This window comes from Mirounga leonina, unplaced genomic scaffold, assembly GCF_011800145.1.
Source record: "Mirounga leonina isolate KUSES-001 unplaced genomic scaffold, KU_Mleo_1.0 Mir_151, whole genome shotgun sequence".
NCBI lineage: Eukaryota > Metazoa > Chordata > Mammalia > Carnivora > Phocidae > Mirounga > Mirounga leonina.
This window is the reverse complement of record NW_023270377.1, coordinates 21,607,391-21,623,601: the sequence shown is the minus strand read 5'-3', so window position 1 is coordinate 21,623,601 and position 16,211 is coordinate 21,607,391. Positions and strand designations below refer to the sequence as shown.

The 16,211-nt window shown below is 37.4% G+C and overlaps 1 protein-coding gene across 1 annotated transcript in view; it reads right to left on the bottom strand.

Annotated features, from left to right (window-relative positions):
- Window positions 1–16,211, bottom strand: part of BARD1 (BRCA1 associated RING domain 1) — a 76,827-nt gene that overhangs the window by 48,777 nt on the left and 11,839 nt on the right. Inside the window, exon 3 of the mRNA XM_035007218.1 lies at window positions 11,116–11,264. Within this exon, the coding sequence (XP_034863109.1) occupies window positions 11,116–11,264 (149 nt within the window). The remainder of the gene's footprint in view (window positions 1–11,115; window positions 11,265–16,211) is intronic.

Below are 16,211 nucleotides of genomic sequence, written 5' to 3'. Positions count from 1 at the left end.
GAAACACTGTTCATGAATAGGAAGACTCAAAATTGCTAAGATGTCAATTCTCCCCAATAGATCTACAGACTATATATAATCCAATGAAAATTCCAGGCTTTTTTTGTAAAAATAGACAAGCTGATTCTAAAATTTACATGAGAAAGCAAAGGAACTATAATATGGAAAGTAAAAGACCTAGAATAGCCAAATCAACACTTAAGAAGAACAAAACTGGAGAACTCAGAGACTTGTGAGTTCAACTGACTTCAGACAAAATCAATCTAGGGGTTTAAGGACAATAGTCACAACTCTTTAGGTCCATCTAATATAACCTCAAGCTATGTAAACCAGAAATTAATGTGAATGAATGAACTACAACTACATACTCAAATATATTCTTCAGCAAAAGAAGCCAGATACAAAAGAAAACAGCTGAAACGAATCTGATGAGTTAAGTCAAAATAGTGATTATCCAGTAACTATGGGGAAAGGAGTTAGTGACTGAAAAGGGGCAACAAGAGGGGCTTCGAGAATACTGTCAATTCTTCTGGGTAAGTTCAGTTTGTGAAAATTCATCAAGCTATACAGTTATAACATGTATACTATAAAAATTATTTTAACATTTTATTAATAATCAGATATTAAAACTCGTACGAAGATTCAGTAGAATCTAAAAAAAGAATCACTGCTCCTAAGTAGACCAGGTGCTACATTTTGTGGGTGAGGATTCTTGTACAAACACCTCGCTGCGTTAGCTAAGGTCATCAAGGAAGGCCTCTCTGTGAAACTCACTTCTGAGCTGAGACCTCACGACAAATGACAAAAGAGAAGCAGCCACATAAGGATCTAGGAAAGTGGCTCCCAAGTAGAAGGAGAGCAAGTACCAAGGTCTTAAGTTGGAAATGAGCTTAGCACATTCAATGGACAGAAAGCCACTGTGGCTGGAGCTTGGAGAAGGAGCAGAAAATTGAGTCCGACAGGTAAGCAGAAGCATTCTATGAAGAGCTCAGCCTCAAGTTTTACTGCTGGTATTCCTCATTCCATCAGCCTCTCAAGTGGGAGGGCTTGGGACTTCTTCATCTGCAATCACTCCTTTGGTAACCTTACATCTATCTATCTATACACGAACAACTTCAAACATGTACGTACAGCCCAGACCTCTTCCATGAACTCCGGACTAATATTCGACTGCCTACTAAACAGCTCTTACATGCAAGTCTACTCCTAGTAAGTATTTCACACTGAACATGACTAAAACTGAGCTCCTGATCCAAATCCTCCCAAACCTCCTACAGTCATCCCCATCTCAGTAAATGACACATCATCGATCCAGTAGCTCAGGAATCAAACTTGGCTCTCTTTGATATCCTCTATGCAAAATGCAAGTTCTATAGTTCTACCTACAAAATACATCCAAAATCTGACCACTTCTTACTGCCTCCATTCCTGCCAGCATGGTATAAGACACCATCATCTTGCACTAGATTATTATAACAACCTCCTAAATAATCTCTCCGATTATGTACTTGCTTCCTCCCCCATAAGTGTATTCTTAACACAGCAGTCAGTGATCCTTTTATAACTGGTCAAATCATGTCACTAAAACCCTCCTGACTTCTACTCTGACTCTGAATAAAAGCCAAAATGTTAGTAGCCATCTAACGGGTCAGAAACAACCTGATTTTCCATTACCTTCCTGATCTCCTCTCCTGTTCTCTCCTTATTCCATTCTAGCCACTGGACCTCCTTGCTGTTTCTCAAACCAATAAAATGTTTTATGTAAGTCAGATGGCATGACTACATCTATGTTTTACAAGATCAGTCCTGACTGGAGAGAAAACACATTGGAAGAAGGCAATGGGTTAGAGGCCAAAGTAGGAGTATAAGTAAATGATAACAGACTGGAGAGGTGGTAGAGGGGGGGAGGGGGAAGAACTCTTTGAAAAGTATTTAGGAGATAAAATTTACAGAATTTGGGGCGCCTGGGTGGCTCAGTTGGTTAAGCGACTGCCTTAGGCTCAGGTCATGATCCCGGGGTCCCGGGATCGAGTCCCACGTCAGGCTCCCTGCTCAGCAGGGAGTCTGCTTCTCCCTCTGACCCTCCTCCCTCTCATGCTCTATCTCTCATTCTCTCTCTCGCAAATAAATAAAATCTTAAAAAAAAAAAAAAATTTACAGAATTTGGTGATGCAGTGAATACAAGAAGGCAGCAATGACAAAGATGATTCACATATTTCTGGCTTACACCACTGAAGGCACCTAGACACACTGATGTGGGGGACACAAGCTGCCAGGGATGTTTCTGCAGGGTATGCCAAGAAGGCCCTGGCTGCTCTTCACCCAGACCACTTCTTAGGACTGTGTTCCCAGCGAGCCTCTCTGAGGGATGTGGCAATGTCTCCCTGTGGGAAAAAGAGCAGACCTATTTCTGCTTACTATAATTCCCCAAGGTTAGAGTTCATTTCCTGTATTGCAACCCACTGTGTGTGCAGGATTCCACAATGAGGCCTTTGCCAATTATGATCAAAGATGCAAAATTGCTATATAAAACATTAGCAAATCAAATCCAGGAATTTCAAAGGCAAGATGGTAAGATATTTGCAAATTGTAAATGTGTATACCCTTTCACAAAGCAATTTCACTTCTAGTCATCTTTCTTACCAAGTATAGAAAATACCCACGCATGTACTTGCAAACATAAATGTGTAAGAATGTTAACTGCAGCAGTATCTGGAATAGCATAAATTAGGGAAAAAAAGCAGTGTTCATCAATCAGCAATTGGTGAACTATGGAGCAGGTAGACTACAAAATCGTATGTGGTCACTATATACATCAGTGGACAACCCAGAGATCTTCAAGACACTTTTAAGTGTGGCACAATCCCATTTATGTTCTAAAAGTTCTACTGCATTTATGTCCAAATAGTTTCATAAATTCACAAAAGAAAAAATATAAAGTTAAACAATGAATAAGTACCTCTGTAAAAGAAAGGGATTTTCTACTTTCAGCAGAGGGAAAAGGGTAGAGGAGGACTTTCACACTTTATACACTTTGATATAGTTTAATCAGTTGTAAAAAAGAATGCTTTTATTTCTTATGTAAATTAAACAGCAAACAAAATCTGTTTAAGGTTATAAACGTGGCTGCTGAAAAGAGGTGGCATTTGAACTCATACTTATTTTTACTAAATAAACATCAAAACTTTTCACTAAGTACACACTATAGGTGATACTATAATTTATAGTAAGAAAATAGATTTGGTTTTCATCTACGGTTCCCTGTACAGAGGTCCAAAAACCCTTGTAATGTCCTAGAGAATCCATAGGAGCATCTTTTGTTTTAAGTCTTTAGTCGTAGTTCCAGTGCCTAAAATAGTTCCAGAGGAAATGGGTGTCTTCTGTTATTCATCACAGCTTCTTTCAACCACACCGAAGCTTATGTTAATGAGGTGATTTCCGGAGTCTCTCTAGGGATGGGGGCTGGTTGCCAGGGGAACCAATCAAGATTAGAGTTACAACTTTCAGTCTCACCCTCAACCTTCAAGAGGGGAGAAGATACACGTTGAATCAATCACCAATGGCCAAGGATTTAATCAACTGTGTCTACGTAATGAAGCCTTTAAAAGAAAAAACCCAAAAGGAAGGGTTTGGAGAGCTTCCAAGTTGGTGAACACCTGGAGGTGCTGGGCGAGCGGCACACCCACAGAGGGTATATAAGCCTCACACCCTTTCCCTCATGCCTTGCCCTACGTGAATCTCTTCTATCTGGCTGCTCCTGAGTTATATCCATTTATAATGAACAGTAATCTAGTAAGTAAAACATTTTCTTGAGTTCCATGAGCCACTCTAGCAAATTAATCAAACCCAAGGAAGTCATGGGAACCTCCAATACATAGTCAGCACTAAAGTCTTGTGTGACTGAGCTCTTAACCTGTGGCTTTGACATTATCTGCAGGCAAGCAGTGTCAGAACTGAGTGAAAGAAACTGTAGGACACTCAGTGTCACAGAATGACTTAATGTGGGGAAAACCCACACATCCGGCATCAGAGTGAAAAAAAGGAAACACACAGGCAAAGTGAGTTTTTCTTCACACTATGTATGTATTATAATCTCTATATGCATTGCATTTTTTAGACCTACCAATCTTGCCCATTAACAGATTTTTAAGAAACACTCAGTGAATGAGTTGTATAGTGATCTACTTCTGATTCTGTCAGTGATCCCCCTTCAAGTTGTCCTATTTTGTTTTTGCCTTTAAGCCCATTCATTTTTCTTTAAAAAACATTGCCCTCAACATTCTTGCCTCCCACCCCACACAGACAGGTAAAACCAACCCAGATCAGCCCAGCACAGTTGTGAGCACAATCAACAGTGCTGAAAAAATACTGATGAATAAATTATTTGATATCTGCTCTTAAACCTTGACAAGTATTTATATGAGAGGTTAGACTTTAAGGGCTAGAAGAAAACTTGAGAGTCATACATCCAATTCTCTCACATAAAGATGAGAAATTAAAGGAGAGGGAGGACGGTCGCCCAATCCAGCACTTCTCTCCTCCACAAGAACTGGATTACCATGAGGCTGTTCCAGGTCAAAGAGCGAGCACAGGAAAGGCAGGTAAACTGGAAAACCACCACCACCACCACCTTTCAGGATTAACAACCTAACAATTTCCTACTGCCTGATACTCATTCTCCAAATTAACACAGACTTAATCTCCTTTGACCAACTAGAGCACTTGGAATATGTTTTATTCATCCTATTTAAAAAAAAAGAGGGGCGCCTGGGTGGCTCAGTTGGTTAAGCGACTGCCTTCGGCTCAGGTCATGATCCTGGAGTCCCTGGATCTAGTCCCGCATCGGGCTCCCTGCTCGGCGGGGAGTCTGCTTCTCCCTCTGACCCTCCTCCCTCTCATGCTCTCTGTCTCTCATTCTCTCTGTCTCAAATAAATAAATAAAATCTTTAAAAAAGAAGAAGAAAAAGGAAGCTATCTGATTATGTATTTCTCCTGAGACATTACTCCTCATTCAAGATGAAGAGAACTCTTTATAAGCCTTCTCTTACATTACAGAATCTAAAGCAAAGTTTTAACAAAGTTCTAAAACTAAGTTACTTTAAGAAGAAAACCAATGGCATCTTACTCTAAGAACTGGTAACATCTGCTGTGTAGGAAATAAATGTGTCTGATGCTACTAAGGTGTTATATAAAATTGTCAAGTGTGCTTATTCCTGAAAAGTTTTAATATTTAACAGATAAAACATAATTTTAGTTTCATTTTTCTTATTTGTTTCTGGGAATACATTTCTTCTCAACATCCTCATGTCTTAAAATAACAGCAAGAGAAAAGGAAATTATGAAATATTATTTCTGAATTCCTTTCAGGTATTTTTTATTCACACAAAACACTATTATCAGTTTAAAATTATTAATACACCAGAGGATTAGTAACTACAATCTCTCAAAACTCTTAAGTTCAAAATTGATTCTTCTATTCCTCTTTCACCTCTTATTTCTTGAGTATAAAACTATCTTTATAAATAGATCTGCCAAGTAAAGATGGCACTTTAAACAGGTAAGAAAAAATGAAAACTAGTGGATTATAAAAAACAAATGATTTTGTATTTAACTCTGTAGAAATTTCATAGACCTTATACTCTGCCTAGCAAAGGAATTCAGTCAAACTCCCTTCTACTCCAGAGAAGCCATCTCTTCCTCCTGGGGCAAATGGAAGCATTACAACTGGCTAGACAGTGAGCCAGCAAACCCAGCTGGAAGCAGGAGTGTGTATCTGAGTAACGTCAGACTCTGGGGCACTCTTCTTATGTCCTGGCTGAACATCAGCTGACCCACAAAATGTTATCAGGTCAGGATCTTGGAAATAAAAACAATCAGAATAAGGTATCCATTCACACAGAGACTAAGTCTAATTTCTAACAAGGTCTTTTCTCTGCAGTGATCGGTAGACTTCCAAAAACAAGTCATTTGTCATATAATCTCGAATCTAGAGGAAAGGTCAACATGAAGTTGTTACCAGAATTGTTTTTTTAAGACTAAGGATTACAAAGACTGAAAGGTTAATCCTCTGGTAGTCTGTAAAACACTTGTATTTGATGTTCTAAAATTTATTTTAAAGCTAGATGATGACATTTTCAATTAAACACAAGTCAAATGCTGAAGTCCTTAATACTTAAAAAAATTTACAAAATGTCGAATTAGGCACTTAAGGGAAAATTAAAGTAGCAGCAACACAACTGACTAAAAAATCTAAATCTAAAATTTAAGACAACAATTTCATATTCGGGTGTACCTACCCCTTAACTTATAAAGAAGTGAATGAAAAGAGCATATGTTCATGTAATTTATATGTACACAATAATTTACTAATCATCCAGTAACAATGCATACGCTCAGGAAGATTTCATGTTGACCTTTCCTCTAGATTTGAGACTATATCAGAAATGACTTGCTTTTGAAATTGCGCTTCTTGTCGTAACTAAGCAAGGACCACAACAGCAAATGTGATTGTAAATCCTGGATTTTACAGTTATCTAAGTTAAGACTGTAAAAAGCAAAAGCACCACCCCTGCTGGAACACAAATCATATTATTAACAGCTACAACAATTTTTATGAGTGAATGCTTCGAAGCACAATAAATTGTCATATTCTTTTCATGAAGAAAAATACTGGTCCTTCCTCTACACAGTAAATTTCTTAATGATGACATTTTAAAAAATTCTATTCTCTGAATATAAATATTTCTGAGAAAACCACAAAATATCGAGAAACAGAGATGCACATGTTGCTAAGGAGCAGCTTAGCCAAGTTTTTTCTTAAAATTTAATAATAAACTATAGAAGGAGGCAATTAAAAAATGTGATTTAGCTATCATTAATCTACATCAAAGGATTATAATTATGTACATTGTGTGCCTTTCAAATTATTCTATTATAGGTTTCACAACAGAAGTTGAGAAATCTCTTTGACAAACTAGTGCCTTATTAAAAATCAAAGTACTTTGCTACCATCTGTGCAACATTAACGCCTTTATTGAAGAATGATTAGTTTGTAAGAAGTACTCAGTTCCATTTAAAAAAAAAAAAACAGCAACACAGCTATTCAAATGTTCATCTTCATCTATTATAAAAAAGTCATAATATATATGAAACACTATGTAATTCACTCCAGAAAGACAAGCCTCTCTCCGGAAACCAGAAAACAGAAAAGGAAACTGTGATCCAATGAAAGCACCATCAAAGTGCTTTTGTTTTCAACTGTCCCACCACCACCAACACATTCCTCAAAGAGCCTGACCAGCACCTGCCAAGTCAGATTTAATAGGATGGGAAGCAATATAAAATACAAACTTTTAAATTTGACTCTATTAGTAGAAAGCAGATTATGTTATAAAGAATAAGGTAAAATTATCCGTAAATGGTTGTCAGAAAAATTTGCGACAGACAATCTTTTCTCTTTAAAGTACACTGAACCGAGGAAAATCTGTTCGAGTATTTGGAAGCTCATTTTAAAAAGTATTTCTATAAATCAGGCTTCTTTATCTCCAGTATACCATGTACCATGTTCATGATTTGACAAGCTCTTCCTAATTACCCACCTTAATTATGGTAATTATATATTTTATAGTAAATGCAAGTAACAAGGTTCATTTGAAAGATAAATTGTGAACTACAGGGTTTAAAAAAATAGAGATGTAGGAGATAGCCAACCATCCTGCTTAAATCATCATCCTCAACACCCATTTAACAGAACCATGATTTTCAAGCTAGACCTTAGGGATAACTTAATTGAATACCCTTATTTTATGAGACCCATTTCCAATTTCCTCATTCTAAAGAGGACAAACCATTATTTGTCCCCAACTGTTTGTTCCCTGTACCTATTCACCGAGTACATCTTATACCACTTTAGTTTTAGGAGTACTTGCTATATAAATCAACATGAATTACTACATAAAATGTTGAATACACTATAAAGAAACAAAGAACAATACTCTCCAACTCAAATGCCCTTTGAGGCTAGTTTGTTTTGGGGCCCTCAGGAGGAAAAGTTGATGACAATGCAACTGATAAGCAGAAAAGGCTCTGCACCATGTAATTTACAGATCTGGACAGATATTTTTATTTCAATATGCTTATTCTCTAGATTTACCATCTTCTATAAAAGGAGCAAAGGAGGATGTTACCATTATAAAATGAATTGTTGAAACCAAAACCTAAGAATTTGTTTTAAAATTGCTTTAATTAAGCTTAGTCTTTGGGATATGAATTAAGCCTTAGCACTTCCAATCTGTCTCCAATTCAAAAAATATAATGAACACCTACACTCCTCATGAAAGCTTTGAGCTAAATGATAAAACAGTAAACAAGAAACTTACAGTGTGACCTCCCTGCATAACCTAAGTCCTAGATTTCCTCACCCACAGAATAAGGGACTCAAGATGACCTTCCTGCTCCTAAAATTCTGATTATATGTTATCCAAACTGAAATTTCAATTCTTTTTAAAGTAAGTAAGGTTGAAGCCAGCACTACTAAAGTTTGGTAAGGCCAAAGTAGTTATTACTCACTATAATAAGGAAGATGAACACAAAATGGCTTTCGAAAAATAAATCACCATAATCCCCTCCCCAAACTCCACATCTATTTTTAGATGAGAAAGATGGCATTCTAAAAGGCCTCAGGCCCCATACAAAAACTTGTTCTAAATTCAATGATTTTCCACAATATCTTTAGTAATGATGAAATGTGGAGGCATTTCAGAGTCCACAAAATATGAAAACCATACTAAAGACTCAAATATCACCAACCACAGTAAAATTTCTAGAGAAGTTCCCTGCTTATTCTTCTCTTCTCTTCTCTCAAGTACCATACCAGTACCCCATTATGCCATAATTCACTACCCATCAAGAGTTACCCTATTCCCTTTTTATCAGCATTAAAAATGTCACTTAAAAAAAATATCCATTACTTGTCATGGGCTAAACTGTGTTCCTCACAAACTCATAAATCCAAGTCCTACTCCCAGCACCTCCGGATGTGACCTTATTTTTGGAAACAGGGTCATTACTGATATAATTGGTAAAAATGAGTAGAGTGGGACTCAATAATGCAATATGACTGGCATCCTTACAAAAAGAGGAAATTTGCCACAAATACGCATACAGGCAGAACACCAAGTGGACACAAAGACAAACCAAGCAGAGAGGCCCTTCCCTCACAGACATCTTTCCCTCACAGACCTTGAAAGCACCAACTGAACCAACACCTCAATGTAAAACTCCTAGACTCCAGAACTGTAAGATAATAAATTTTTATTTTTTAAGCCACCCAGTTTGTTACCACAGCCTGAGCAAGCTAATATATTACTATACAGCAACTGAAGAATCAAATCAAAACATCCTGACAGAACTCTCAGAGTAGCACCCCAAATGTCAATGCATGGCCACCATTCCTAATAGACCACACGTCTTTAAGAATCTGAGGAAAGCCACTTTCATGCACACATGAACATTTTTCATATTGTACACTTAAATCAAGAGTTTAGGGGCACCTGGCTGGCTCAGTTGGTGGAGCATGTGACTCTTGATCTCGGGGTTGCAAGTCTGAGCCCCACATTGGGTGTGCAAACTACTTAAAAATAAAAAATCTTAAAAAAAAGAGAGAGAGAGTTTAATCCTCCCCCTCCACCCCCAACATGGCCAAAGATGCATGGACTCTATTTAATCAATGGTATCTGTATGTGGAGGAGCAGATCATATACCAATCTTTTTCATTAGAAAATAAACACTACCAGCCCTACCTTTGAGTAAGAAAGAAAAAAGATGAACTAATAATGAAACTTTTCCTCATTGTGTTCTTAAAAAGATTTACAACACACATTATTTTTTCAAAAAGGTAAGTACTTTTTGAACTGTGTGTGTATAATTACATCTGAAAATAAGTAAAACTTTATCACTATAGCACATTTTATCCTAAAGAATAGACTCTAATACAATGATCAGATGAAAAAAAACTTTTCATAGGTAGACTGTAATTTAAATTCTTCTTAAAAATATGGACATGGTCAGGGGCGCCTGGGTGGCTCAGTTAGTTAAGCGACTGCCTTCGGCTCAGGTCATGATCCTGGAGTCCCTGGATCGAGTCCCGCATCGGGCTCCCTGCTCCGCAGGGAGCCTGCTTCTCCCTCTGCCTCTCTCTCTCTCTCTCTCTGTCTCTCATGAATAAATAAATAAAATCTTTAAAAAAAAAAAAAAAGGACATGGTCAATAAGACTCAAAGTATTTGCCTTGTTTCTTTATTTTGTCTAATCAATTTCACCTTTAGTAACTGGCAATAACACATCATGTCAGAAATCTAAGATCAAAAGATTTAAAAACAAAAATTCAACCATTTTATATAAACATTATCAATCATTCACAGCATCCTGCCAGTCAAGAAAAGGTTATCCTATAAACATAAGCAAAATGACATGATCTGGTCAATAAAAAGATAATTCTAGTATCTAATTATGAAGATTCAAAACCCTTTACTTTCTTTCCCCAGCTAATTAGTTCTCAGCAGAAAGCACAATGGGAAGATATACAGTTAATACACAGAGTCTAAGAACAATCTGAAAAACATTAACCCCCATTTAAATAGAAAAGAAAATGAATATTAGATTTTTGTTCTTTCAAAATGTGCTCATCTAATTAATTCAGTCCGGAAAAGTGATGCACAGAAGGTTATATTCTATCTTGTAAAAGTGTATTTAAGTGAATTTAAGGGCAAAATCTCTTTTCTATATATATTATACAGAAATTAATGTAACTGTAAAAAGCAGGCAGTGTAGGTGGTGAAAAGTGTCTAGACTGACACTCAGAAGAAATGGGCTCTATTTCTCCTGCTTCTGGTACTAACTACACATGTGAAATTAGGCAAGGTCATTTAACCTCTCTGGACCTTGGCTTCCTTAAGTTATCTCTAAGTTATCTGTCACTTCTCAAAATAATTGCAAACACTGTATATCTTAAAATCTAAAATAGGTCATCAGAATTCCTGATAGATGTTTACATATTTTATGTGATCAATATGAATTCATCAGCTACTTAATGAAGAGAGTCAGTGATATTTCTCACCTGAAAGCTTATCATCATGTAGCAAATTCCGAAGCTTACTACAAAGCTGGATCATGCTGTCCAATTGTCTATTTATCTTCACATCTTGTATCCAGGCTGGGGTATAACACACTGGACATCCGGTTCCAATGCAGTCACTTACGCAATTACTTAAAAAAAGATTAAAAGAAAAAAATACATATATCTATCAATGCATTCAGCAGAATCTTAATTCGGAAATATAAACAGAGTTTGAACAGAAGTAAATGAAGCAAAGTTTAACAAGCAATGAGCAAACATAAAATATTTGTTAAAATAATGTTTCTGAAAGAGTATAATACACACACATACAAAATCTAAATCTGAGGTTGCTTAGGTAATTTGAGATGAAGAGATTTGACTTATAGTTTGCATAATTTTTCAAGCAAATAAATCCATAGCTTCTAAAGGGTAAGAGTACAGAGAGGGACATAAATAAACATATTTAGTACCAAATGCATAACAGCCATGCATCTCAAGCTTTTGTATCCTAAATCTTAACACTGTGCTTCATGGAAAATTACTGCGAAGAGACCGGGAAAGGTATTTTTTGTTTTGTTGCCGACAAGTGTCTAAAGGCTTTAATGCAGTTTCTGAGAAAAGACACTTGGTTCTTTCAGACACTTTTATAACCTGTAGACTCAATTAAATTACCTCAGGTTATCTGTCTAGAAGTTAAAGTTTCATAGTTGGGGGGAAGGGGTTCTTAACTTTAGAGGTTACAAATCCTTTGCAAATCTGATGAAGATATACATAAACTCTGGTAAAAAAAAAAGGGGGGGGTTTCATAATCCCCCCCTCCAAAGCTTATCTGTGGATTCAGAAATAAGAAACCTAAACATCCACTCCTCCCTTAGCCTCACCAGAGGAACTCCAACAAGACTGGTAACCTAACAGTGATGAAAGCCAGATCTCCCCCAAACACCACATTCCTTTCCATGGGACCTACTATTTGTAGGCACAGAGGATTCTTAAAATATGAGCTTCTTCCAGAAAAAGCCTGTAGCATTTCTACTCTTTGCATCTTAGATTCTGGCATGATTCTGATGCAAAGTAACTCAATAAATGTTATAAAATGAATCTGTAAACCATAGTAGAGCTAGGAGAGATTATACTCAATAAATGTCAAATTTCTTTCTTCCTTTCTTTTTTTTTTTTGAGAGAGTGTGTGCGGGCAGGGTAGGGGGCAGAGGTGGGCAGAGGGAGAGGGAGAGAGAGAATCTTAAGCAGACTCCGCGCTCAGCAAGGAGCCCAACACGGGCTCAATCTCACAACCCTGAGATCATGAAATGTCAAATTTCTGTAGCAAAGAAAGGAACTTCTTGGGAGTTTCTTTGCTTGTAGTTATGAACCCTTAACTTAAAACCCCAACATATAAAAAGGGGAAACTGATTCCACAAGGGACTTAAATCATCAATTATTGTGTAATACTTAAGTATTTGAGGAACATTAGTGACAACAGTCACAATCGACTCATCAAGAATCATTACCTTATTTTCAGATGAAGAAAATGAGACTCAGGTAAGACACTTAACCTAGCACCACACTGGTACCCAGATCAGTCTATTTTATACATTCTATAATGTTCATCTTTTAACTGTTCTCAAATTATTTTGTAAACATAAATCTAGAATTCTGGGGAAAGATGTCATTTCTCAATAGATCTGTGTAACTCAGTAAGTCAATATTTTCCAAATGACCAAAGCATGATGTCAGAAAATCATGCTGGGTAAAAGATCCATTCAAAGCACAGGATAAACCAGTGAAATTTAATGTAACAGAATACCAAAAATTCATTGTTATCCTTTTAGATTCCACACCATAATAAATCTAAAGAAACTAGCACTTGCCAAATAATGGTGTAGTATCAAAGAATATCCAAAATTACCTAAAAAGGCTACTTAAAAATCCTTCCTTTTTCCAATTATGCAGATGTATAATACAAGATTTTCCTCACATGCTGCAATCAAAACAATGTATCACAACAGATTGATTACATAAGCAGGTATGAGATCTACTGTCTACTATTCAGCAAAACAATAAAGAGATCTGCATAAATGTAACAGTGTCACTCTTCTCACTCGTTTTTCTTTGTTTATGGTCATTTTTCCTTAAAAAAGTGTTACTTATGTTACTATGTAAAGAGTTTATTATTGTTATTTTTAACTGAACAGTATTTTTTAAATGTCTCGGTTTTACATGGCGAATACACATATAAAACTGCTTTGGGGTCCTCAACTTTTAAGGGTGTAAAATGATCCAAAGCCAAAAAGTTTGCATATGTCTGCCATATGTTTTAAACGATTTCTATCTTAAAAAGAATACATGGGCTATTTTTTCAGGGATTGGCATGAAAGTACCTTGAAACTACAACACTGTCAATGACATGAAAATCTGTGCCCCTCCCCCAACCCCCCTCCCCCACCCCACTTCTATGCTTCAGCTAGACTGGTATATATCAAACCATCTTTTAAAACTGCATGGTATTTACAGCATTGCTCAACAGTTTTACACAGCCTCAAACCTGCAAAGACTACAGTTACCCTAATTCTTGGCATCACATAATCAAAATGAACCAAAATTGCACTCATATACAGATGACCACTTTCTCTCTAAGATGTTCTCATGCCTCTCTTAATCTTTCATTGGCCATTTTAAGTCACAGACCCCTTTAGAACCCAATTAAAGGTATAGATCTCTCTCACACTCCACACACACACACATACACACACAGACACACACTTTACATACAATTTCATGGAGTTGGTTTTGCTCCAGCAGATTTGTCACTGATACATTATACAAAGTGAGTCCATCAGCTGAAACAAAATAAATCTGCTTACTACCGAGTGAGGACAGGAAGCGGGCATCATTTCATAAGCGGATGATGGGAGGCTTTTTGGAGGAGGTGACATATGAGCTGAAATGTAACTGATGAAAAGTCAGCGTCACAAAAATTTGGCAGTACATTCTACATGGAAGAAAGAGCAAGTGCAAAAGCCCTGGGGCAGTAGTAAATTCGGTATGTTTAATGAACTAAAAGGAGAAGGTGGCTAGAACAGGGTGAGCTAGTGGGAAGTGTGGTTGGAGAGGCAGGTAGGAATTGGGTCCTGTACAGGGTCTTCTGAACCTTAGAGTGAAGAGTTTGGATTTTATTCTAACTGTAATAGAAGCCACTAGAGGATTTTTTTTTTTTTTTAAGATTTTATTTATTTATTTGACAGAGAGAGACACAGCGAGAGAGGGAACACAAGCAGGGGGAGTGAGAGGGAGAAGCAGGCTCCCCGCAGAGCAGGGAGCCCGATGTGGGACTCGATCCCAGGACCCTGGGATCATGACCTGAGCTGAAGGCAGTCGCTTAACCAACTGAGCCACCCAGGCGCCCGCCACTAGAGGAGAGGATTTTAAGGAGGGTAATGATATGGATGTGATTTACATTTTTAAAAGATCACTGGTAAGAATGGAGAAAATGGGGAAGGGAACCAGTTAGAAATTTAGGACAACAATCTGTGGAGAGAATAGGATAGTGGCTTGGACCAAAGTGTAAACAGTAGTAAATACAGAGCAAAGTGGGAAAATTCAAGATTCAAGGGACATTTTGAGGTGGAGCTGACAGAACTTAATAATGTGATAAGGAAGAAAAGAGCAATCAGGTATGACTTGCGGCTTTTGCCTTGAGCAATTCTGCAATTAGCGGTACCCTTTATGGCCACAACCGATGGAAGGGGCGAATGGCCAACAGACATGCTCTGCACAACCGGCCAGTCTGAAATTCCCTGTCTTCATCCAAATGGAGTTATCAGGTAGGCAACAGGTACTATTTCCTATCCGCCCCTCCAGCTAGATATGTCCCATATATCAGATCCATGTTTCCAGAAAGAAAATTGGGACCCCAAGCATAATTGCTTCCCATGCATCCCAGCCCACAGCAGTCATGCAGTAAATTATTTTCATATGTGCTTAACTCCACATTGCAGTGGCTCGTACCAGTCACAGAGTCGTAACTGAAATCATGAAAAAACTACTCAAAGGAGGCTATATCAACCCTGTCTCAGACAATTAAACTAAGACATTCAGTCCTTGAATTTATTTCTCCAAAATAAGAAATAGAATGAGATGAAAATCTAGTATTCTAATCTATAAGCCAGGACTTTCCTACTAGAACACGGATATAACTTCACAGTAACTGTTATGGCTTGAACTGTGTCCCCCAAAAAGATGTTGATGTCTTAATACCTAAGAATGTGATCTTATCTGGAAATAGGATCTTTCTGGATGATCAAATTAACATGAGATCCTCGAGGTGAGGCTTAATCCAATATAACTAGCATTCTTACAGAAAGGGGAAGTTTGGACACAGAAACAAATACGCACAACAAGAGAGAAAGCCATGTGAACATGGAAGTTCAAATCAGAATGATGTATCTACAAGCCAAGGGATGCCAAAGATGCCAGAAGACAAAGATTCTCCACCAGAAGGTAGAAGTGAATCATGGAACAGTCTTTCTCACAGCCCTGCTTGTCACCTTGCTCTCAGACTTCTAGCCTCCTGAACTGTGAGACAATAAATTACTGTCACTCTAAAGCACCCAGTCTTTGGTACTTTGTTACAGCAACCCTAGAAAACCAACCCACTAACTATAAGAACTAGATTTTCAGGGGCACCTGGGTGGCTCAGTCGTTAAGCGTCTGCTTTCTGCTCAGGTCAGGATCCCAGGGTCCCGCACTCAGCGGGGAGCCTGCTTCTCCCTCTCCCACTCCCTCTGCTTGTGTTCCCTCTCTTGCTGTGTCTCTCTCTATCAAATAAATAAATAAAATCTTTAAAAAAAAAAAAAAAAGAAAGAACTAGATTTTCATAATCTGGGAAGTCTAGACTCAAAACTAACTGGAAGGAAAAAAAAGAGTCATACTTCAAATACATAATAGATTTTTCTCCCCAAGCTTAGCCGAGCTACTTAGTAAGCTTTGCTACTTTGGACAAGTCATCCCCTTTGAGTTTTGATGCTCTTATTTGCAAATTAAGACAGTTGTAAGAATCAAAATGAGAGAATGTACAGTAAGTTATCTGCAGTCTATGA